This window comes from Heptranchias perlo, chromosome 4 (assembly GCF_035084215.1).
Source record: "Heptranchias perlo isolate sHepPer1 chromosome 4, sHepPer1.hap1, whole genome shotgun sequence".
NCBI lineage: Eukaryota > Metazoa > Chordata > Chondrichthyes > Hexanchiformes > Hexanchidae > Heptranchias > Heptranchias perlo.
In genome coordinates, this window is record NC_090328.1 from 102909300 (window position 1) to 102932873 (window position 23574).

The 23574-nt window shown below is 41.0% G+C and overlaps 1 protein-coding gene across 3 annotated transcripts in view; it reads right to left on the reverse strand.

Moving 5' to 3' along the window:
* uba6 (ubiquitin like modifier activating enzyme 6) overlaps window positions 1–23574 on the reverse strand; it is a 143392-nt gene that overhangs the window by 51082 nt on the left and 68736 nt on the right. For all 3 annotated transcript variants that reach the window (XM_067983410.1, XM_067983411.1, XM_067983412.1), the window contains 6 exons: window positions 22507–22610; window positions 21593–21655; window positions 14812–14888; window positions 7887–7953; window positions 4674–4817; window positions 4510–4577 (listed from right to left, as the gene is read on the reverse strand). In XM_067983410.1, the coding sequence (XP_067839511.1) occupies window positions 4510–4577; window positions 4674–4817; window positions 7887–7953; window positions 14812–14888; window positions 21593–21655; window positions 22507–22610 (523 nt within the window). The remainder of the gene's footprint in view (window positions 1–4509; window positions 4578–4673; window positions 4818–7886; window positions 7954–14811; window positions 14889–21592; window positions 21656–22506; window positions 22611–23574) is intronic.

A 23574-nucleotide genomic window follows, 5' to 3' on the forward strand; every position in this document is an offset into this window, starting at 1 on the left:
AACTGTTCACCTCTACTCTCTGCTTTCTGTCCTGTAGCCGTAGCCACGCTGCCATTGCCCCTTTAATCCCATGGGCTTTAATTTTGCTAACAAGTCTATGATGTGGTACTTTATCAAATGCCTTTTGAAAGTCCACATACACTACATCAACCATACTATCCTCGTCAGCCCTCTCCGTTACTTCAACAAGAACTCAATCAAGTTAGTTAAACACGATTTTCCTTTAACAAATTCGTGCTGACTTTCATTTATTAGCCCATACTTTTCCAAGTGCTAATTAATTTTGTCCCGGATTACTGTCTCTAAAAGTTTCCCCACCGCCAACGTTAAGCTGACTGGCTTGTAATTGCCGGGTTTATCCCTCTCCCCTTTCTTGAACAGGGGTGTGACATTTGCCATCCTCCAGTCCTCCGGCACCGTCCCCAGATCTAAGGAGGATTGGAAAATTGTGGCCAGAGCCTCCGTAATTTCCACCCTTACTTCCCTCAGTAACCTAGGATGCATCCCATCTGGACCAGGTGACTTTTCTACTTTGAGTACTGCCAATCTTTTAAGTACCTCCTCTTTATCTATTTTTATTCTATCCCAATATCACTACCTCTCCTCCTTTATTGCTACAATGGCAGTGCCCTCTTTAGTGAAGACGGATGCGAAGAATTCATTTAGTACCTCAGCCATGCCTTCTGCCTTCACAAGATGATCTTTTTTGACCCTAATCGGCCCCATCCTTCCTTCGACTACCCTCTTCCTATTTATGTATTTCTAAAAGACTTTTGGGTTTCCTTTTATGTTAGCCACTAATCTAGTCTCATACTCTTTCTTTGCCCCTCTTATTTTCTTTTTTAGATCTCCTCTGTACTTTCTGTATTCAGCCTGGTTCTCTACTGTATTATGAACCTTACATTCATCATAAGCCTCCTTTTTCTGTTTCATTTTAACCTCTATATCTTTAGTCATCCATGGAGCTCTAACTTTGGATGCCCTTCCTTTCCCCTACATAGGAATGCATCTACTCTGTACCCGATCCAACTCCTCCTTGAAGGCCTCCCATTGTTCAATTACTGTTGTGCCTGCCAATTTTTGATTCCAATCCAGCTGGGCAATATCCCTTTTTAACTCATTGAAATTTGCCCTCTTCCAGTTAAGTATTTTCACATTTGATTGTTCCTTGTCCTTTTCCATAACTATTCTAAACCTAATGATATTATGATCACTGTTCCCTAAATGCTCCCCCACTGAAACATGCTCCACCTGCCCCACTTCATTCCCCAGAAATGGATCCAGCACTGTTTCCTTTCTCGTTGGGCTGAAAACACATTGTTGCAGCAAGTTCTCTTGTACACATTTCAGGAATTCCTCCCCCTCTTTGGCCCACTCTATATTGGGATAATTGAAGTCCCCCATTATCACTACTCTATTGTTCTTGCATCTTTCTGTAATTTGCCTGAAAATTTTTTCCTCTAACTTCTTCCCACTATTTGATGGCTTATAACATACACCCAGCAGCGTAATAGATCACTATTGTTCCTTAATTCTAACCAGATTGTCTTTGACCCCTCAACTACATCATCCTTTTCCAGTGCTATAATAGTTTCTATCATCAATACTGCTATCCCCGCTCCTTTCTTTTCTTCCCTATCTTTCCTGAATACCTTGTAGCCAGGAATATTAAGTACCCAATCCTCCCCTTCTTTGAGCCAGATCTCTGTTATTGCTACTATATGATAGTCCCATTTGGCGATTTGTGCCTGCAGCTCACCAACCTTATTTACCACACTACGTGCATTTACACACATGCACTCTAAACTCATCTTAGTCTGCTTCGTATATGCCCCGTCTGATCCCTCCTATTTCCGAACTCTTCTTTACTCTAATGCTATTTTTCCCTCCCAGTCCTCAGTGCACTTTGTTTCTCCTCTCTAGTGTTTCATCCTGGTGCCCATCCCCGTGCCAAATTAGTTTAAACCCTCCCCCACAGCACTAGTTAACCTCCCTGTTGAGATGCAACCCGTCCATTTTGAACAGGTCCCTCCTGCCCCAGACTGCTCCCAATGCCACAGGAATCTGAAGCCCTCCCCCCTGCACTATTTCCCCAGCCACACATTAACCTGTCTTATCCTACCGACCCTATATTCACTAGTGCGTGGCACTGGGAGTAATCCAAAGATTACTACCTTTGAGGTCCTGTCTTTTAACTTCCTCCCTAGCTCCTGAAACCCTAACTGCAGGATCTCAACCCTTTTCCTTCCTATGTCATTGGTTCCCACATGGACCACGATTTCTGGCTGTTCCCCTTCCCCTCTCAATGTTCTGCACCCTCTCAGTGATGTCCTTTACCATGGCATCAGGGAAGCAACACAACATGTGGGTGGTGGAACTACAATGAACAATAAAGTAGAATCACAGAATGGTTACAGCACGGAAGGAGGCCATTTGGCCTGTCGAGTCCGTCCGGCTCTCTGCAAGAGCAATCCAGCTAGTCCCACTCCCCCGCCCTATTACCGTAGCCCTGCAAATGTTTTCCCTTCATGTACTTATCCAATTCCCTTTAGAAAGCCACGATTGAATCTGCCTCCATCACTCCCTCGGGCAGTGCATTCCAGATCACAAACACTCAGTGTAAAAAAATGTTTTCTCATGTTGCCTTTGGTTCTTTTGTCAATCACCTTAAATCTATGTCCTCTGGTTCTTGACCATTCCGCCAATGGGAAAAGATTCTCTCTATCTACTCTGTCCAGACCCTTCATGATTTTGAATACCTCTATCAAATCTCCTCTCAACCTTCTCTGCTCTAAGGAAGACAACCTCAGCTTCTCCAGTCTATCCACGTAACTGAAGTCCCTCATCCCTGGAATCATTCTAGTAAGTCTCTGCTGCACTCCCTCTAAGGCCTTCACATCCTTCCTAAAGTGCGGTCCACAGAATTGGACACAATACTCCAGTTGTGGCTGAACTAGTGTTTTATAAAGGTTCATCATAACTTCCTTGCTTTCGTACTCTATGTCTCTATTTGTAAAGCCCAGGATCCCGTATGCTTTCTTAACCGCTTTCTCAACCTGCCCTACCACCTTCAACCATTTGTGCACATATACTCCCAGATCTCTGTTCCTGCACCCCTTTTAGAATTGTACCCTTTCGTTTATATTGCCTCTCCTCGTTCTTCGTACCGAAATGTATCACTTCACACTTTTCTGCGTTGAATTTCATCTGCCACGTGTCCGCCCATTCCACCAGGTTGTCTATGTCCTTTTGAAGTCTATCATTATCCTCCTTACTGTTTACTACCCTTCCAAGTTTTGAGTCATCTGTAAATTTTGAAATTGTGCCCTGTACACCCAAGCCCAAATCATTAATATATATCAAAAAAAGCAATGATCCTAGTACTGACCCCTGGGGAACACCACTGTACACCTCCCTCCAGTCGGAAAAACAACCATTCACCACTACTCTCTGCTTCCGTTACTTAGCCAATTTCGTATCCATGCTGCCACTGCCCCCTTTATTCCATGGACTTCAACTTTGATGACAAGCCTATTATGCGGCACTTTATCAAACAACTTTTGGAAGTCCATATACACCACATCAACCGCATTGCCCTCATCGACCCTCTCTGCTACCTCATCAAAAAACTCAATCAAGTTAGTTAAACACGATGTGCCTTTAACAAATCTGTGCTGGCTTTCCTTTATTAATCCACACTTGTCCAAGTGACTGTAAATTTTGTCCCGAATTACCGAGGTTAAACTGACTGGCCTGTAGTTGCTGGGTTTATCCTTACACCCTTTTTTGAACAAGGGTGTAACATTTGCAATTCTCCAGCCCTCTGGCACCACCCCCGTGTTTAGTACTTTTTTGATGCCTGGTCACTGTTGTAATGTAGGAAACCTGGCAGCCAATTTGCACCAGAGTGGGACTTGAGCCCTCAGGCTTCTGACTCAGAGGCAAGAGTGCCACCACTGAGCCAAGGCTGACACCTATGAATTACATTACATAAGAAGCAACTGTGTTCTGACAGCTTTCAGGTATTTTTAAGTACAGGCAGATCAGGGACTGACTAATCAAAGTGACAAGTGACAATTAAAATATCGGTGGCTCATTTTTGCAGTTTCATTTAATTTATCCTCGTTCTGTAGTTCTGGAGCTCCGAACTTACAATCCCGGAACCCCTCCTCCCCCAAACTTGGTCTCCAACTTCAGTGCATTCTAAGAGGTGACAAGAGGTTTAATCATAAAATTACGTAACAGGATTCGGTCTTTGCTCAGCATTCCCTGTGCATTCTGCAGTTTTGAAAAAAAATGGCAGCTGAACAGAAGTTGGGAAATATTGCCGTAAGTCTTCTCCCATCAGTTATAAGCTTCCAGCATTTAGTGCTAACTTGTAATTTGGTTCTACTAATTCAGGACTTCCAAATAGGTGCTGAGATTTGACTGTTCAGCAATACATATAGGGCCACATTTTCCAATCTGTAAATCCCACACACGAGCACACAACAGATCTTTCTCACCAACCTTGGTTGGAACTGATCACTGCTCGTATCTTCAAGAGTCTGAAGAATCTCCGTCGCATCAAAATATAGCTAAAAACAAAAGAAAGTTGTTGTTTCGTAAAGCAATAAAAATGCTTAAAATTGTTTTTAAAAAATTGCAGTCAACTGTCTCGAATTCAAACTAACCCACTGCTGAAGAGGAGAGAATTTGCCCGTCAGTGCCTTCAGGGCTTCCTGGCTAATGATTCCGCCGAATGCAGCAGTTAGAGGGGCCAAACATCCTCTTGCTGTTCGTGAAAGCCACTTAACAACCTCTGGATTAACAGCAGCCTGTGATACACAAAAATACACACATATAACAAAAAAAAAATCATGCTGGCCCCACCAAATACGAAGCCACTGAAATCTGGCTAAACTTCTAAAAGATCAAGTTCACTTTTATTTTGTCAAAGTATTAATTGGGTAACAAGACCTGGGCATTGCTTGTCAACTGGTTCTGTATTCAAGATGCTTTACTGTATCTTTGATCTGGCTTGGGCACTTAATCTGGATACGTTTTGCAGGCTGCTCCATTTCAGTTTTGACTGCAGCTAAGACAATGTTGGGCTCCCCATGTACAAACCCTTTTGGACTGATGCATCTTTTTGATTTTATAAGTTATAGTACCACTGGGTTCTTGCAGTTTTCATCTATTTTTGTGTAGTCTCAATTCTTACAATAAATTTGACATGTAGTTTTAGCTTGAACAATACAGTCTGATAGCAATATGTTTTGTGCCTACAATGGGTAACCTGTGCAATATCTGGTGTAAAATATCTCTGCAAAGGGTCACTGTTAGCTCTGTGGCACACTACTTTCATGGCACACCCAAGATTATAAATTTTAGATAACTGGAGAAGGGGGAACGGCCCATTTATGGAAACTGCAATTCGCTGTAAACACAGTAGAAAACTTGAATTGTAACAGAAGGTTCCATTCCAAATCGTAACACCATCTCATATTTATTTTTCCATTTTAGTTATTGCCTTATGGAAACTAACCGGTTATGTCTAAATTACAGTTTCATTGCTATTGATTCTGATAGACATCTGCATGGAAATTTTTTGATGTTGGACAAGGTGCATGTGCATGGAGAGTTTTTGATATTTGAACCTGGAGTTATGACTGGCGTGATGCATTTCATTAAATTACTGCAGAAAGCTAATATTCTAATAAACTAAAAACAGACCATTCCAATCATTTGATATTACAGTGGACATGCTCCAGAATGCTGCCAATGGCAGCAAAGTCAAAAGGGGCATTTTACAGAACGTGCTTTGGATTGTTTCCCCATTAGCGAAAGCCATAAATGTATGCAAGTTACCTCGAACTCTGTATAATGAGAGAATGCTACTTAGAAATTAGATTACTAGAAATCTAATGAAAGTTTTCATTTTTTTGAGGTTACAAGTTCGTTTTTGCCACCTGTCCAATAGCAAAAAACCGTTTTTGCCACCTGTCCAATAGCAAAAAGGCTAATGAGAGGGTTATGTGTCAAGAAAGAATGAGCAGGCTGGGGCTCTTTTCTCTAGAAAAGAGAAAACTGAGGGGTGACCTGATAGAGGTCTTTAAGGTTATGAAAGGGTTTGATGGGGTAGACATAGAGAAGATGCTTCCACTTACAGGGGACACCAGAACTAGGGGCCATAAATATAAGATACTCACTAATAAATCCAATAGGAAATTCAGGAGAAACTTCTTTACCCAGAGAGTGGTTAGAATATGGAACTCGCTACCACAAGGAGTAGTTCAGCAGACTAGCATAGATGCATTTAAGGGGAAGTTAGATAAACACAAGGGAGAAAGAATGGAAGGATGCGCTGATAGGGTTAGATGGAGTAGGGAGAGGGGGAGGAGGCTCGTGTGGAGCATAAACAGCGGCATAAACCAGTTGGGCTAAATGGCCTGTTTCCATGCTGTATATTCTACGTAATTCTACGTAAGCTTCCTTAAAACGTTCAATTCCTGTGAAATACAAAGCGACGCCTCAGCTCCACATCTGCACCTCTTATAACCTGCAAATCTAGCTGTGTAAGTGTTCTTTTCCTACTCAGCCAATGACATATTTAAAAGTGAATTATTATTGAGGCTGGTAAAGTAGCGTTGAAATACAGAATTGTATAGACACATCAAAGTAAATTTTCTGTGGCTCCGCAGTTGCTGAGAGCCTCACTCTAAGAGAAAGCTCTTTTGAGAATTGGTCGTGGAGGTCAGCTCATCCAATCCGATGCACACCTGCTTTTCCTACCATAAAAATAGCTAGAAAATTGGAAGTGCCCTATATTGGGCCCGCTGACTCTGCATCAGATTCTCCATAGAGCAAGTCTCCCATTGGATACAGAATTTTGGAGTAGTGGCCCCATAGTTCAAAAAACCGACAAGTTCCTAAATATTACGGTTTTCAAAGGGACTCCAGAGAATGATTAAAGCAAATAGCTGGTTTAAAAAATGAATCTATTGGGAATGCAACTCAACGAACTGCCATGAGAGATGGTGCGGTGTGTGAGCATTTTCAAATGTAAAACACTTACCAAGTTTGGTGAGGTATTTCTAAATTACTACAGTGACAAGCAATGCCCAAGCTACAACACAAACATTTCACTCCTGTAGCATGTGAACGTGAGTGGGAAAAAAGTGGGGGGGGGGGGTGGGGAGTGAAAGGGTTAAATTCTACATTTTGACAGCAGAAAATCCTAGACGTCATATCCAAATTTTATTTTGCAACAGACCTTTTACTTATTTAAAATTAGTGGCATTGCTCGCAGTTAGAGGAAATGATCTGTCTTTTAGTTGTGTTTGTTGTAACAGGTTGAGAGGGGTTACAGTGCCACCCCTGGAGCAAGAAAGAATAACGGGCATTCTTGTAATAATGATTTTAAAGAATGCAGTGTCACCTCTGCAGCAAGCAAGAATAACAGGTGTTACTGTTACAATGTTACCCACTGATTTCAATGGACTGGGGGTATGACAGTGTTACCCAGTAATTTCAATGGATTGGGGTGTGACAGCATTACTCATTAGTTTCAATGTGTCAAGTGTCACAATCGTGACAAATTCAAAAAGCTCAAGGAATTTTAAAACACACACGTTCATTGACAAATTCCTTCCTGTTGTAAACCTGCATTAAGTCACATAAATTAGGACTATTTTCCACTCTAAATGCTGTACAAAGCTATCAAAATCATCTGGTACACTGCTGATCGAACAGGAAATACATATGGCTGGTACAGCAAATGCTGACGCGAGTAACGTTTGGCACTCATAAGCATATGGTTTCGACAGCAGAAGCTAAATATATTACATTCCATATTATTATAGCTGATTAAGCAAAAAAAAAACGTTTGTTGAAAGATTACTCACCTTATTTATTACCGTTTCATTTATAGCGACAGCCAGTCTCAACAGCTCATCTGCATCCTGGAGACACCTAGTTGCAAAATAAAAACATAAACCAGCTTTTGTAAGTCTGCTATTGTCAGTGCTAAGGTACTTCATTACAAAGCAAAAGGTTTGAATCAGTTACAGTCAGCATATACCACTTATGTAAGAAAAGAATATATTCATTTTTTATCTCGCCCCCTCTACCCCCCCACCTCACCCAAGCTTCGCACTGAGATATCCTCCCTCAGATTCTGCACCGAGGGACTCCTCATCGTCGGGGGTTTCAATTCACCTTGCCCTCTCTCCTCTGATTTCACTGCCCTCCCTGAACCTCTCCCTCAATATAGAATCATCTACCCATAGTCACGTCCACCCCTCGACCTTGCCATCTTACATGGCCTCGCTCCTACCAGGATCTCAATCACAGATATGGCCATTGCTGACCACTTCTGCGTATCCCTCACCACCTACATCCCCCTACCCTTCCAACCCCATCTGTCCTTAGGAAAAAAACTCTCCCCCCAAGTCACCTGCAGCTATACTTTCGCATTCTCAACCGTCTAGCATTTGGCCCTCCATTTATGATACTTCTGCAGCTGTCAATCACTCCCTCTCCTCCACTTTCGATGTTCATGGCCCCAGTAAAATCCTTACTCTCTCCCACCCCGGTCGGTCCCCCTGGTACATCTCGCATTTTTGCTCCCTCAAGTCCAAGGATCGCGGACTTGAACGTATCTGGTACACAACTGGTTTAGTCATTCATTGCCAGATCTGGCTGGACCACATCAAGCACCATCGGGCCTCGCTCTGCTCTGCCAAAACTGCTGACCATACAACTTCCCTTCGTGGGCCCCATGCTAGCTGACGTTGTAAACAATTCCGTCTCCACAGGTACAACCCCCCACCCCTTTCAAAACCACCGTCATCGTTCCCCTTGAAAATGATCGTCCCATCTACAACTTTGCTTTCCTCTCCATAGTCTTTGAACGTGTGGCTGCCTCCAAAATCCATGCTCAACTTTCTTGCAACTCAGTGTTTAAATCTCTCCAATTAGATTTCTGCCTCTGCCACTGCAATGACAAGCCCGTATTCAAAGTCACAAATGACATCTGTAGCGGGGTGCAGTATCTCTCCTCGTCCTTCTCGACTGGTCTGCAGCCTTTGACATGGTCGACCGTCCCATCCGCCTCCAACCTCTGCATAATTGCCTTGGCCTTCCTAATGGTTAGCTGGAATAAATTGTGATTCATCCAATACTGGATGTCAGACAAGTAGTCTGACAAAACAGAGGCTGTGGAGGGATGGTGAAGAGATAAAGCTGGGTGTTATCTGTGCACACATGGAAGCTGATCCCATGTCTTCAGAAGATGTCGCCAAGGGGCAACATGTAGATGAGAGGTTGGACGCCTAGGATAGATCCTTGGGGGACTCCAGAAGTAACTGTGCGGAGGCGGGAAGAGAAGCCATTGCTGGAGATGCTCTTGCTTCGATGTACTAATCGTGTTTTAAAAATCCAAAGCGAAGCTGAATGAGACTTCCTCCTCCAGGGAGTCTTATGCCACGTTGTCCCAGTGGCAGGTCAAGCCCCAACACCAGATTCAGGCTGCATTTACATTATAACTCCACGTTATTCCCTCCCACATTCGGTATTCTTAGTAAACTGAGCCCAAGTTCTGTTCTCACATCCAAATTATTGATGCACAATGTAACAATACTCGCCTAATCATTGATCCTTTAGGCATCCTGTGAATCACCCTACATCCAATGCAGCTCCATGTACAACTAACCTTTGCTTCCTCTGATTTGGCCAATTTCTCATTAACTCCAGGAATTCCCCCTCCCCCAATTTTGTGCCTCTCAAACGTATCGAGCAATCTCCTGTGCCACATTATGCCAAATGTTTTGATAAAATCTAATTATATAACATCTAAGTTCCCTTATCCATTGGGCCAAGGAAGCCAACAGCTTTTATATTCAAGGAAAATACACTGGAATGAATAGCACCCAACTGTGGACATTTATTTGTTTTGAGCTTTTTTAGTCTGTCTGGAACCTGTTTCTCATTTATGACGAAGTCCTACATGGATTGTCACCAATTATGGAGGGCATGTTACTCAAATTTTCCCTCGTAAATATTTGGAGGAAGTAATCATTTATTACATTATTTTATGCTTACCTTCAGTTTCAGACCCTGTTAGCATCTTACAGAGTTCTTAACTCTTCTCTAACTGCCCTCTTACTGTTAGGTTGCTTATAATGTCAAACAAGGGATAAGATGGAGGTCTCAGTATACAGCAGAAAATTGACCAACATCTGTCAGCTTCTTTATTGAACATAAATCTTAGTCGCAGCTCAAATGGAGATAAAGCTAGCCTTTATTTGACCTTATCTCCACTGACATTTATTCAGACAGTATGAGGGCAAAAAACAAAGTGTCGTAATACCCATAATACTAAGCCACCCTGATTTTGATTGATTCCATTGAGGTTTTGTGCTGTAACTCTACTTCAGATACATGATTTGGATACGGAAACATTTATTTTGCACCTAGAGTAAGAAAAATAATATCCATCCTTGTTATTTGCAAAGGGTTAAACTCAGCTCCACAGTATGGAGAGAGTAATAATAAAGAAGCTTTCAACTGAATCTGGCACGGGCTAGTCTGGACCTAAGAATGTGTGATGTACTAAGTTTAAATTGGGACAGAATGGTCCATTAGCATAGTATCCCCGCCTCAACAGTCAGAATAAGATAATCATTCAGCACAGAAGACCATATGGTCCGTTGTGCTTGTGTCAGCTCTTTGAAAAGCCTATTCAGTTAGTCCCACTCCCCTGCTCTTTCCACATTGCCTTGCAAATTTTTCCTTTTCAAGTATATATCCAATTCCCTTTTGAAAGTTGCCACTAAATCTGCTTCCACCACCCTTTCAGACAGTGCATTCCAGATCCATGTACATTGATCATTAAAAAGTCATGGACAGGTACAGAAAACAATCAAAAAAGCAAATGGAATGCTGGCCTTTATATCTGGAGAACTAGAATACAAGGGGGTAGAAGTTACGCTACAGCTATACAAAGACCTGGTCAGACCACACCTGGGAGTACTGTGTTCAGTTCCGGGCACCGCACTTTAGAATCACAGAACGGTTACAGCACAGAAGGAGGCCATTTGGTCCATCGAGCCCATGCCAGCTCTTTGTAAGAGCAATCCAGTTAGTCCCATTCCCTATTCTTTCCCCGTAGCCCAGCAAATTTTTTCCCTTAAGTATTTATCCAATTCCTTTTTGAAAGCCACGATTGAATCTGCTTCCACCACTTTTTCAGGCAGCGCATTCCAGATCATAACTACTTGTTGCATGAAAAGTTTTTCCTCATGTCGCCTTTGTTTTTTTGCCAATCACCTTAAATCTGTTTCCTCTGGTTCTCGACCCTTCCGCCAATGGGGACAGTTTCTTTTTATTCACTTTATCTAAACCCTTCATAATTTTGACTACTTCTATCAAATATCCTCTCAACCTTCTCTGCTCTAAGGAGAACAACCCCAGCTTCTCCAGTCTATCCACGTAACTGAACTCCCTCATCCCTGGAACCATTCTAGTAAATCTTTTCTGCACCCTCTCTAAGGCCTTGATATCTTTCCTAAAGTGCAGTGTCCAGAATTGGACACAATACTCCAGCTATGGCCGAACCAGTGTTTCATAAAAGGTCAACATAACTTCCTTGCCTCTATTTATAAAGCTCAGGATCCCGTATGGTTTTTTAACCGTTTTCTCTGTTCTGCCACCTTCAAAGATTTGTGCACATATAACCCTAGGTCTCTATGTTCCTGCACCCACTTTAGAATTCTACCATTTAGTTTATATTACCTCTCCTCGTTCTTCCTGCCAAAACGTATCTTGTGTGTGTTAAATTTCATCTGTCATGTATCCGCCCATTCCACCAGCCTGTCTAAATCCTCTTAAAGTCTATTACTATCCTCCTCACTGTTTACTACACTTTCAAGATTTGTGTCATCTGCAAGTTTTGAAATTGTGCCCTGTCCACCCAAGTCCATGTCATTAATATATATCAAAAAAAGCAGTGGTCCTAGTACTGCCCCCTGGGAACACCACTGTACTCCTCCCTCCAGTCCACAAAACAACCATTCACTACTGCTCTCTGTTTCCTTTCAGCCAATTGCGTATCCATGCTGCCGCTGCCCCTTTTATTCTATGGGTTCAATTTTGCTGACAAGCCTATTATGTGGCACTTTATCAAATACCTTTTGAAAGTCCATATACACAACATCAACCGCATTGCCCTCATCAACACTCTGTTACCTCATCAAAAAATGCAATCAAAATTAGTTAAACACGATTTCTAGTACCTCCTCTTTATCAATTTTTATCCCATCCAGTATCGCAACCATCTCCTCTTTTACTGTGACTTTGGCAGCATCTTCTTCCTTGGTAAAGATAGATGCAAAGTACTCATTTACTACCTCAGCCATGCTCTTTGCCTTCCTGTGTAGATCTCCATTTTGGTCCTTAATTAGCCCCACCCTTCCTCTTCCTATCCGTTTACTGTTTATATGCCCATAGAAGACTTTTGAATTCCCTTTTAGGTTAGTTGTCAGTCTATTCTCATACTCTCTTTGCCCCTTTTATTTCCGTTTTCACTTCTTCATGTGCTTTCTATATTCAGCCTGGTTCTCACTGATATTATCAACCTGACATCTGACATACGCCCCCTTTTTCTGCTTCATCTTACTCTCTATCTCTTTCGTCATCCAGGGAACTCTGGCTTTGGTTGCCCTACCTTACCCCCTCGTGGGAATGTACCTAGACTGTGCCTGAACCTTAGGAAGGATATAATGGCCTTGGAGGGAGTGCAGCGTAGATTTACTAGAATGATACCTGGACTCCAAGGAGAGATTACACAAACTAGGGTTGTATTCTCTGGAATTTAGAAGATTAAGGGGTGATTTGATCGAAGTTTTCAAGATATTAAAGGGAACTGATAGGGTAGATAGAGAAAAACTATTTCCGCTTGTTGGGGAGTCTAGGGCTAGGGGACATAGCCTAAAAATTAGAGCCAGGACTTTCAGGAGTGAAGTTAGGAAACACTTCTACACGCAAAGGGTGGTAGAAGGTTGGAACTCTCTTCCACAAATACCACTTGATGCTAGCTCAATTGTTAATTTTAAATCTGAGATTGATGGATTTTTGTTAACCAAAGGTATTAAGGGATATGGGGCTAAGGCTGGTAAATGGAGTTAGGTCACAGATCAACCGTGATCTCACCGAATGGCAGAACAGGCTCAAGATGCTAAATTGCCTACTCCTGTTCCCATGTTCCTAACATAACAACCCGCTGCTTAAAACAAATTCTCATCACCTTCCTGGTTCTTTTGCAAAATATCTTAAATGATATTTGCTGACCCTCCCTCCAGTGGAAACAGTTTCTCCTTATTTACTCTTTCAAAACCCCATATAATTTTGAACACCTCTGTTATCTCTCCCCTTAACCTTCTCTGCTTGAAGGAGAACAATCCCAGCTTCTCTAGTCTCTCCATGTAACTGAAATTCCTCATCCCTGCACCATTCTAGTAAATCTCCTCTGCACCCTCTCCAAGGCCATGACATCCTTCCTGAAGTGTGGTGCCCAGAATTGGACACAATACTCCAGCTGAGGCCTAACCAGTGATTTATAAAGGTTTAATACAACTTCATTATATTCCTCTATTTATAAAGCCAAAGATCTCACTTGCTATTGTAACAGCTTTATCAACTTGTCAAAGATTTGTGCATGTGAACACCCAGGTCTCTCTGTTCCTTCACCCCCTTTAAAATTGTATCATTAAGTTTATATTGCCTCTCATCATTCTTCCTCCCAAAATGTGTCACTTCACACTTCTCTGCATTAAATTTCACCTGCTATGGTGAAATTTGACCAGTCTGTCTATGTCCTCCTGAAGTCTGCTACTATTCTCCTCGCTGCTTACTACGTTTCCAAGTTTTGGGTCATCTGCAAACTTTGGAACTGTGTCCCCATACCCATTTCCAGGTCATTAATATGTATCAAAAAGAGCAGTGGTCCTAATACCGACGCCTGGGAGAAACCACTATATACTTCTCTCCAATATGAAAAACAACCATTCACCACTACTCTTTGCTTTCTGTTTCTTAGCCAATTGCGTATCCATGCTGCCACTGCCCTTTAATCCCATGGGCATCAATTTTGCAAAAGTCTAATAAGAGGCACTTTATCAAATGCCTTTTGAAAGTACATAAACGTAACATCATCACCTGCATTACCTTCATCAACCCTCTCCTAAATGAACGAAAGTAGTCCATTTGCCTGATATGCCAGCCTCAACAGCAGAAATATACGTAATTAAATAAATAAAAAGAATCAAAATACCATCCCTAATAGTAACGTGCCACAAGCATCTAACTAAACCTCAGTCAGACAATTCTCTTCAGCACTGATGAACTAAAGCCAGGCATGAACCAGTACATCAATAACCTCTAAGCACTGTGTCAATGACCATGACAAGAGCTGGTATTTTATACATTTGCTGGCTTGTTAGCTATATACTAAATGATGGAAGCATGCCATTACTGGAAAGCCCTTTTCATCTGTCCTTTAAGATGCTTTGTTGCATATAATGAATATAATTCACTTATTTCCTGGTCACATTTTTGATGATTATAAACAATTTTACAACACCAAGTTATAGTCCAATGATTTTATTTGTCAAATAAAATTTCAAATAAAATCATTGGACTATAACTTGGTGTTGTAAAATTGTTTATAATTGTCAACCCCAGTCCATCACCGGCATCTCCACATCATGACATTTTTGATGGTTAGCCTCTTATCTATCTTTAACCATGCAACACAATATATTAGATAGTCACCCTATGTTTGGCAGACGTTTGTGTTGCTCCTGAAATCTATCCAAGGCCAGCATGGCTGTATGAATTTGCAGGGGTGCCTGTTTAAAAAAAAAATATTATTTAAAATCTATTTTGTATACTGCAAGAGAACATTTTGGGTGAAATTGGTTTATGTCAAACACAGGAATACGAAACACAAATTCTTGGCATATAATCTACTTTTCCATAGTTTGGATTGAATGTGATCACTCAACTGTACGGGTGCTACAAAACGCATTCAACAACTGAGATTGACTGAATATTAGCTGCAACAGTGCATACATGACAAATATATTATGAAAATATTTGTAATCGTTAAAAATAAAACCCTTCAAATTTCCTGATCTGATGGAGACTGGCTATTTCAGGTCTCCTTCCCTCCAGGGCTGCTCTGGCGACGTCACTGAAGGGGAGGAGCCACCTGCGATCTGAAGTGGCTCCATTCATTTTCTCAGCTGCTGAAACTTCAGAACTGGGAGCTGTTCTAGAGCTACCCAGTCATGGGAGAATATGCAATCCTGCTGGGCATTCTGCGTACTTCGCCTGTAGCGTGTTTCCCGTGGTTGGGTCATCTCGGGTTTGGCTTTGAGGCCGATTCAAAGTAGCGACTCCCGTAAGTTGCCTCAGACAGTGGTAACTGCTCACCATCAGTAACAATTGTGGAGTGATGCTGAGGAAGGAAGACCTGGAATGACAGGGCAAGTGTTGACTGACATTTAGGGAGTACTCTGAACAAAAGCACTCTCCTGGGGCTTTCTTTTCATTTTCAGGGTCAATTTTCCATTTTACAAGTGTATTTTCAAAAAGGGGAGGTTACATGTAAATTGCAGCCAAATACTGCAATTCACCAAAGAAGTCTACTTGCTGGAGTTACTTTAGTATTTAAAGCAACTTAAAACATTTTCTGATAAGAAAGCAATGTCACTACCAATCACAAATGCAGTTTGAGGAGGCTCAGATTCCATTTCAAGCTGGATTAAAGCACATACCAAATTGCATGGTTAAAGTTCTCTATAATGGTGGGATTTAACTGTTCAAATGAATGCCTTCCTCAAAAAGAGTCCAGTAATACCTGTACCAATAAAATCACCATGTTTAAACATTCCCTCCAAACTTCACAGGGGCCATGAATGAGATGCTAATTAAATCCTACGGTATCAGCCTTGTCAGTGGTAGCACTCTCGCCTTGGAGTCAGCAGTTTGTGGGTTCAAGCCCTACTTCAGAGGATTAAGCACAAAATCTAGGCCGATATTTCAATGCAATACTGAGGGAGTGCTGCACCGTCTGAGGTGACACGCTTTTGGATGAGACATTAACCCAAGATTCCGTCTGCCCTCTTAGGTGGGCTTAAAAGATTACATAACAGCATTTAAAGAAGAGCAGGGGAGTAATCCCCAGTATCCTGGCCAATATTTATCCCTCAATCAACATCACTAAAACAGATTATCTGGTCATTTATGTCATTACTGTTTATGGAACCTCGCTGTGCGCAAATTGTCTGCCACATTTCCCTACATTGCAACAGTGACTACACTTCAAAAATACTTCACTGGTTCTGAAGCATTTTGACCCGTCCGGAGTTCGTGAAAGGCACTATAGAAATGCAAGTCCTTTATTTTAAGAATCTGAATTTTACAAATTCTTTGTAGATTGGAGAACAACACTTTAATTTTCTTTATTTTACTGACAAATCAGAAAGGAAGAATTACCAGTAGGGTGTTCATTGATATATCACTGAACAAAATCAATGTGACTAGTAGTTTGACAGAATTTGCCCTGTGCACTTAGATCACTTTATTATTGTTTACTCCATTGTCAAGGACTTCTACCTAGACACAAAACGTTACCCTTGGAACCGCAACCTACCTTTTAATGAAGATGATGTATAGGCGTTAAGCTTGATTTTTTTTAAAAACACATTTCATCATAGTTTTGAAAAGTAGTATGTTCAAACATACATTTTCAAGACTGTGTTGGAAATGCAAACTCCTGGGTTAAACAATAGCACTGTATGAATATCACCAACCTCACAAAATTCAGGAAAGAACATGGATCCTAGGCCAAAAGGGTTTGAGTGACATTTCTTCATCCTTACCATTTAACTCACGACAACTATACCACATTATTGATTCAATGATCGCATTACTCTGGAAGCTCAATGTGACGCCACATCTGATGACCTGGCAGTCTGAAATTCTATTCCATGGCTAAGATTAACAATGCTGTGCCCTTTAACAATGTCAGATCATCCTTCTATTGATAGATTGTAGTATAAACCTACTGTTACAATAACATTTCAGATCTTATAATTATACAACAACTGGTGTGGTACTCGCTTCTTGTCCCTGCTACACTATTTTGGCCAAAAAAGTCTGCTATTGAACAATGCAGTATTGGCCAAAATGGTGCATTGCAACAGTGCCAATATGTCTGCAACTAGGGGAACAATCTATTCATTTGATTTGTACACTTCTACTTTTTCAAAATGATTAAGTAACAAAAGCAGATCAATTCTGTTGACAGATCACCTCAGACAGAATTGGTAAAGAGATAATTTACTAACGGTACATTCACACTTCACAAATTTAGTGTCAATGCGAAGCTGAAACCATTTTAAATCATCTTTAAACTTGCAATGTAAACCGGGTGCGAAGGTGCAAATCGACTCTGAAGCAAAGCAAAGTACGACTACCTTCTCCAGGGATCTCACACTGTCAGGTCGGACTCTGACTTCACATTTGGACCGTATTTACACTGCAACTCCAAAAGCCAAAACCGCTTTGTATGAACGCTACAGCTGTAGTGGGAATGCACCTGAATGGTTTTCAGCATCATGCACAAGCCTACTTAGAATCATAAAAAGTTACGGCACAGGAGGCCATTCGGCCCATCATGTCTGTGCCGGCCGAAAAAGAGCTATCCGCTTTCCAGCACTTGGTCCATAGCCCTGTAGGTTACAGCACTTCAAGTGCACATCCAAGTACTTTTTAAAAATGAGTTGAGGGTTTCTGCCTCTACCACCTTTTCAGGCTGTGAGTTCCAGACCTCCACCACCCTCTGGGTGAGAAAAATTCTCCTCAGCTCCCCTCTAATCCTTCTACCAAATATTTTAAATCTATGCCCCTTGGTCACTGACCCCTTTGCTAAGGGAAATAAGTCCTCCCTATCCACTTTATCCAGTCCCGTCATAATTTTATATACCTCAATTAAATCTCCCCTCAGCATCCTTTGTTCCAAAGAAAACGACCCCAGCCTATCTAATCTTTTCTCTTAGCTAAAATTCTCCAGCCCTGGCAACATCCTCGTAAATCTACTGTGTACCCTCTCTAGTGCAATCACATCCTCCCTGTAATGTGGTAACCAGGACTGTACGCAGTACTCAAGCTGTCATCACTCGTTACGTAGAATTTACAGCACGGAAGCAGGTCATTTAACCCAACTGGTCTATGCCAGTGTTTATTCTCCACATGAGCCTCATTCCACCCTCCTTCATGTAACCCAGTCAGAATATCCTTCTATTCCTTTCTCTCTCCTGCACTAATCTAGCTTCCCCTTAAATGCATCTATGGTATTCGCCTCAACTATCTGATATTTATGTAATACCAAGTTCCACATTCTAACCACTCTCTGAGTAAATAAGTTTCTCCTGAATTCCTTATTGGATTTATTAGTGACTATCTTATATTTATGATCCCTGGTTTTGGACTCCGCCGCAAGTGGAAACGTCTTCTCTACGACTACCCTATCAAACCCTTTCATAATCTTAAAGACCTCTATGAGGTCACCCCTCAGCCTTATCGTTTCTAGAGAAAAGAGCCCTAGTCCGTTCAGTCTTTCCTGATAGTTATAACTTTTCAGTTCTGGTATCATCCTTGTAAATCTTTTTTGCATCTTTTCCAGTGCCTCCATATCCTTTTTGTAATATGGAGACCAGAATTGTGCTCAGTTCTCTAGGTGTGATCTAACCAAAGTTCTATATGAGTTTAACATAACTTCTCTGCTTTTCAATTCTATTCATCCAGTGCTTTGTTTGCTTTTTTATGACCCAGTTAAACTGCGTTGCTACTTTTAATGATTTGTGACTGTGGACCCTAGATCCCTTTGCTCCTCTACCCCATTTAGACTCTTATTTTCCAAAGAGTATGTGGCTTCCTTATTCCTCCTGCCAAAATGCACCACTTCACAATTATCTATATTGAAATTTATTTGCCATTTACACGCCCATTCTGCAAGTTTATTGATGTCTTCTTGTATATTGTCGCAGTCTTCCTCAGTGTTAGCCAAATCCTCCATGTATTGGAATATAGGTGAATAGATAATTTATCAATTGCTTTCAAGTTATAACAGTCTGTTCATTTGTTCCAATATAAGTTAGGCATAAAACAGTTTTTCAAACACAACAGACAGAGCTATTTTACCTTCCTTGTGCACACAGCAAAAGAAGTGTCCTTGGCTGGTTTCATGTTTTACACACCACCACTAACAAATAGAAATCCATTTTTACTTGTGATGAAGATTAAAAGAAAAGAAAAACTAAACTGCAAATTAGACTTCGCAACAAAAGTTAAAAATGCTAATGCTCGGTCATTTTCTCACTAGTGGAAAGAAAAATCTGTGCTATTCTAAAGATCTACCCCACATTAGTCTGCATTGCCATCATTAATGGTGTGTCAGAATTATGTGACTCCTTTCATTATTGCTTGAAAGCAGTGTAAAAATTGGAGTTTAAGAAATATCGCCATGTCACTAGTTAATGTACATGGAAGCTTTACAGATGAAGGTAGTGTTTCTAAGAAGGGGCTCAAGGTCTGACTGGTATGGTTGATCAGGGAAATACAGCTGCAGCTGGTTACTTCATTCAGCTCTCTCGCTGACTAAGCCCTACTTATGTGATACTAGAGGCTCCAGCAACTGTTGGTAATAGTAGAACATCAGTCCTATTAACCTTGGCCCCTAGAGCTTTTTGAAGTCATAAGAAGTTGCATGGTGATTGGTAAAACGTTATTTTCTCTCTAACTACAAGTGACATTGAAGGGCACGTGTGAAAATTCTACCCTTTGAAGTCAACATATCTGAAATAATTAGGCGGCTTAAAAACATCCTGCCCCTTCCGATCTTCTTCACTTATTACTCCTCTCCTAATTATGGGTGGCAATTACTTTCCCCAGGCGGACATTCTTCACAAGTAATCCTAGACAGTGAATGAGCACTTGCAGCAAGAGATCACTTGAGCATACGCTTGTTATGCAAAGGATAACAAATCAATGAATGTTATAATGAGTTGATTAGGAAGAATCTCCTGACTCCAATCAAAAAACAAGGGTAAACCTTGGTTAAAACAGCATGATCCATCTGGGTGTGTTTCATAAGCACCTCTTAAAATTCACTGCCATCTACACAACCATGATTTATCATTTACTCCTTATTTGAGCAGACAACTGGGCATGTCTCAAATGAAGAAAAACACATTCTCAAAGATCTTTACTTCCGATCAAAGAATTCCAAATGTTATTCGATATTTAGTCTTGCACTGCCAGCAGATCAATTAGAGGCTGCATTAGTGTAAAATAGAAAATGCTGACATGGATACAACTTGACCTCTGGAGAATTTTCAAGGAGTGACTGGCTAGATTTATAAAATATCAAAGGTGAATACAATTGTCTTATAAAACAGCACACAATTCCATTCATCGCTGTCTGCTCTCATCTTTTTCAAGGGTTTAAAATAGATAACTGCTAGCCCCATCACTAATGGCACATGGGGCTAGAAAATAAGTTCAATATTAAAAATCTATATTTTTCATATTATAAATTGAGTTAATTTTGGAATGTCTAAACTTTGATGCTGAGAAAGTTTTGTTAAAATGATAATTTGAAGGAAGTACTTTTGTTTGTTAAAAGTATAAAATTCTTCAAAAGGATCAGTGAACGGCATTGTGGGATACCGAGCAGTACAAACCAAAGTTTATGCTGAGTTTGCTGATCTCAGCAGTGATGATAGTGATGAAGACACTATAAATGGCTTCAGCATTATCCTTATTGTGGGCAAATGCACCCGTGAGGCATAAAGGACTGGACTCGGCCACAATGCCCTCCATGGTCGAATAGCTTGTTGTCACTCACGGTTATATGTTTACACATGAAGAATTGCAACTTGGGCAAATTAGCAGAGGGCTGTCAGCACCCACAGAACCATAGCACAGCATGAGTCAATGACTTCAGGAGAAAAGGAAATAGGAAAAGAGAAAATTAAACACATTGTGGAGCTATAACAGGAGTTTTACAGTATAGTGGGCCAGTGGAGGGAGTGAAATCCAAACGCATTTGGTCATCAGATCCTTCATCATGGTCGTGACTGTTCAATATGCACATATTCAGATCAGAAGTGACCTTTCCGCTTGGGTCAATTTCAACATAGAAACCTCTTTTAAGGGTAGGTAATGTAGAAAGTCAATTAGAAATCGTATGTAACAAGCTCAACAAGTGAAATTCTCCTCTTCAATCTCTCACCAACCTTCCTTCTGCCAAAATTCCAACATGAACCGTCTGCATTTCCTATTAGAGATTTCTGTATTTTCTTCATTCAGTAGAATGAGCCGAATATGTTCTACTGGCCAGATGAAACTTGGAGAGACTTATATTTCTGTCAGACTATCACATTTTTAAGGTTAACACTACCAAATCGTGTTTGTCTCTATAAAAGATGTCTTAAACTTTTCTGGCAACAAAAACTCAGACAGACATAAAAGAAAGAAATCTTGCCTCGGGTTTGCTGAAGTCTACTATCAAGCAACGAGGATTTACAAGTTGTGCCTCCATGTTTTCCTAAAACAAGGGAAGAAATGGGGGAAAAAAAAATCAATGAAGTTAGAAAGATATAGAAACTGTTAGAGAGAAGTGTTCAACTAATTGCAACTGGGAAAAAACCATCAACCGTTGGGTTCAGATTGCGGTCTTAGCCTGGGCCATTTCACCAGGATAACAGTTATTTGAACAGAAGACCCAAATGGTAGTACATGGTTTACTGCAATATTATGCATGGTGTGCCCTGCTTAGTGTGCAGTTACTACTGGATTGGTTTAGGAGATCTCCTTCTGACTGAAGGAGAATGAGCTCTAAGTCCAGAGGTTGAATTCTTTTTGTTAACCCACCGCTTGATAATGGCAAACCACAACTTCCGTCGACATCCCCTTCTCTTTCCAATGAGCTGCACATCCAAAATGGTGCATGCAAGCCCTCCACCACTGCCCCGAACTACATGGTCAAAATAAGCCATCTTTACAATTCCTGCAAATGATGCACTCTTAACTAACAACAAACAGGAAAAATAAAACACACAAATAAAAATATTGTACACATTGGAGAAAAGGTAACAATTCATACAAGTCTGGCAATATATGGCCAGGGCAATTCTCAGTGGAAACTTGTGTTATGTACATGCAACGTTGCTGGTTTGGCAGGTTGTACGTTCATCACAAAAGAGCCGGTATTTAAGAATGGAAGAGGCCATTTTGATAACTGAAGGACCGAGTATTTGGGCACATATCATCTCAAATGGGAATATGAGCCAGAGACGGTACAAAGTCCCATTCAAGTCTCTCATACATGAGGCTTACAGACAGGGCAATGTTAGATTCTATGCCGTGCATACTCCATCTCACATAAAAAATACTTACAAATGTAAATCTTTTGGGCATTTTCAGCTGCACAGCAATTCCTCCATGTAAATACAGCTTAAGGCTTGAAGTATCTCCAATACTAAAGGAATATGGGGACAAAACTGGAAAAAAAAGACACAATCACTGTGCTGAAACACTTAAAAATACAATTTACAACAGAACCAGTACAACAAGTTACAAAAATAATACACCTTAATTATAGGGACATCCTAATGATTTCCACAGTTCTGCTTTTAAATTTCAGCTACAAAAAAATTACAACCAAAATCATGCTCATAAAGTTGGATAACAACTTATTATATGACAGAAAAACACACGTGTTTAAAAGATTAGGTGTCAGCCTTGGTTCAGTGGTAGCACTCTTGCCTCTGTTAGAAAGTTGTGGATTGAAGGCCCACACTAGAGAATTGAACATAATCCAGGCTGACACTTCAGTGTAGTACTGGAGGAGTCTTTTGGATAAGAGGTTAAATTGAGGACCCATCTGATGGACCTAAAAGGTCCCAAGGCACTTTTGTCAGGGTAGGGTAGTGTAGTGGTTATGTTATTGGATTAATAATTCAGAGAACGTGAGTTCAAATCCCACCACGGCACTAAAAAGCTGGTATCAGTAAAAGTGACCACGAAGCTGTCGGATAGTCGTAAAATCCCAACTGGTTCACTAATGTCCTTTGGGGAAGGAAACCGTACTCGGTCTGGCCTATATGTGACTTCAGTGCCACACCAATACAGTTGACTCTTAACTGTCCTTTGATGTGGCCTAGCAAGCCACTCAATTTTATTAAAGTGCTCAAGAAGGCTCACCACTACCGTCTCAAGGAGATTAACACTTCAGTAGTAACTGACTATGAAATATTCTTTATAATTTTGATCGTAAAGCCTTCAGAATTAATGACCCAGATTTTCCTGGGGACTTGCGCCATTGTAATGGCGTATCAATGTAATGGGGACCTTCGAATGGCGCAAAAGTAGAAATTATGGAGTAAGTGACTTAGGCTATTGGTTATGCCACTCTGCATTTTCCTGAGAGTTTTCCACAGCTTCACCGTTATCCGTGCTGAAAAC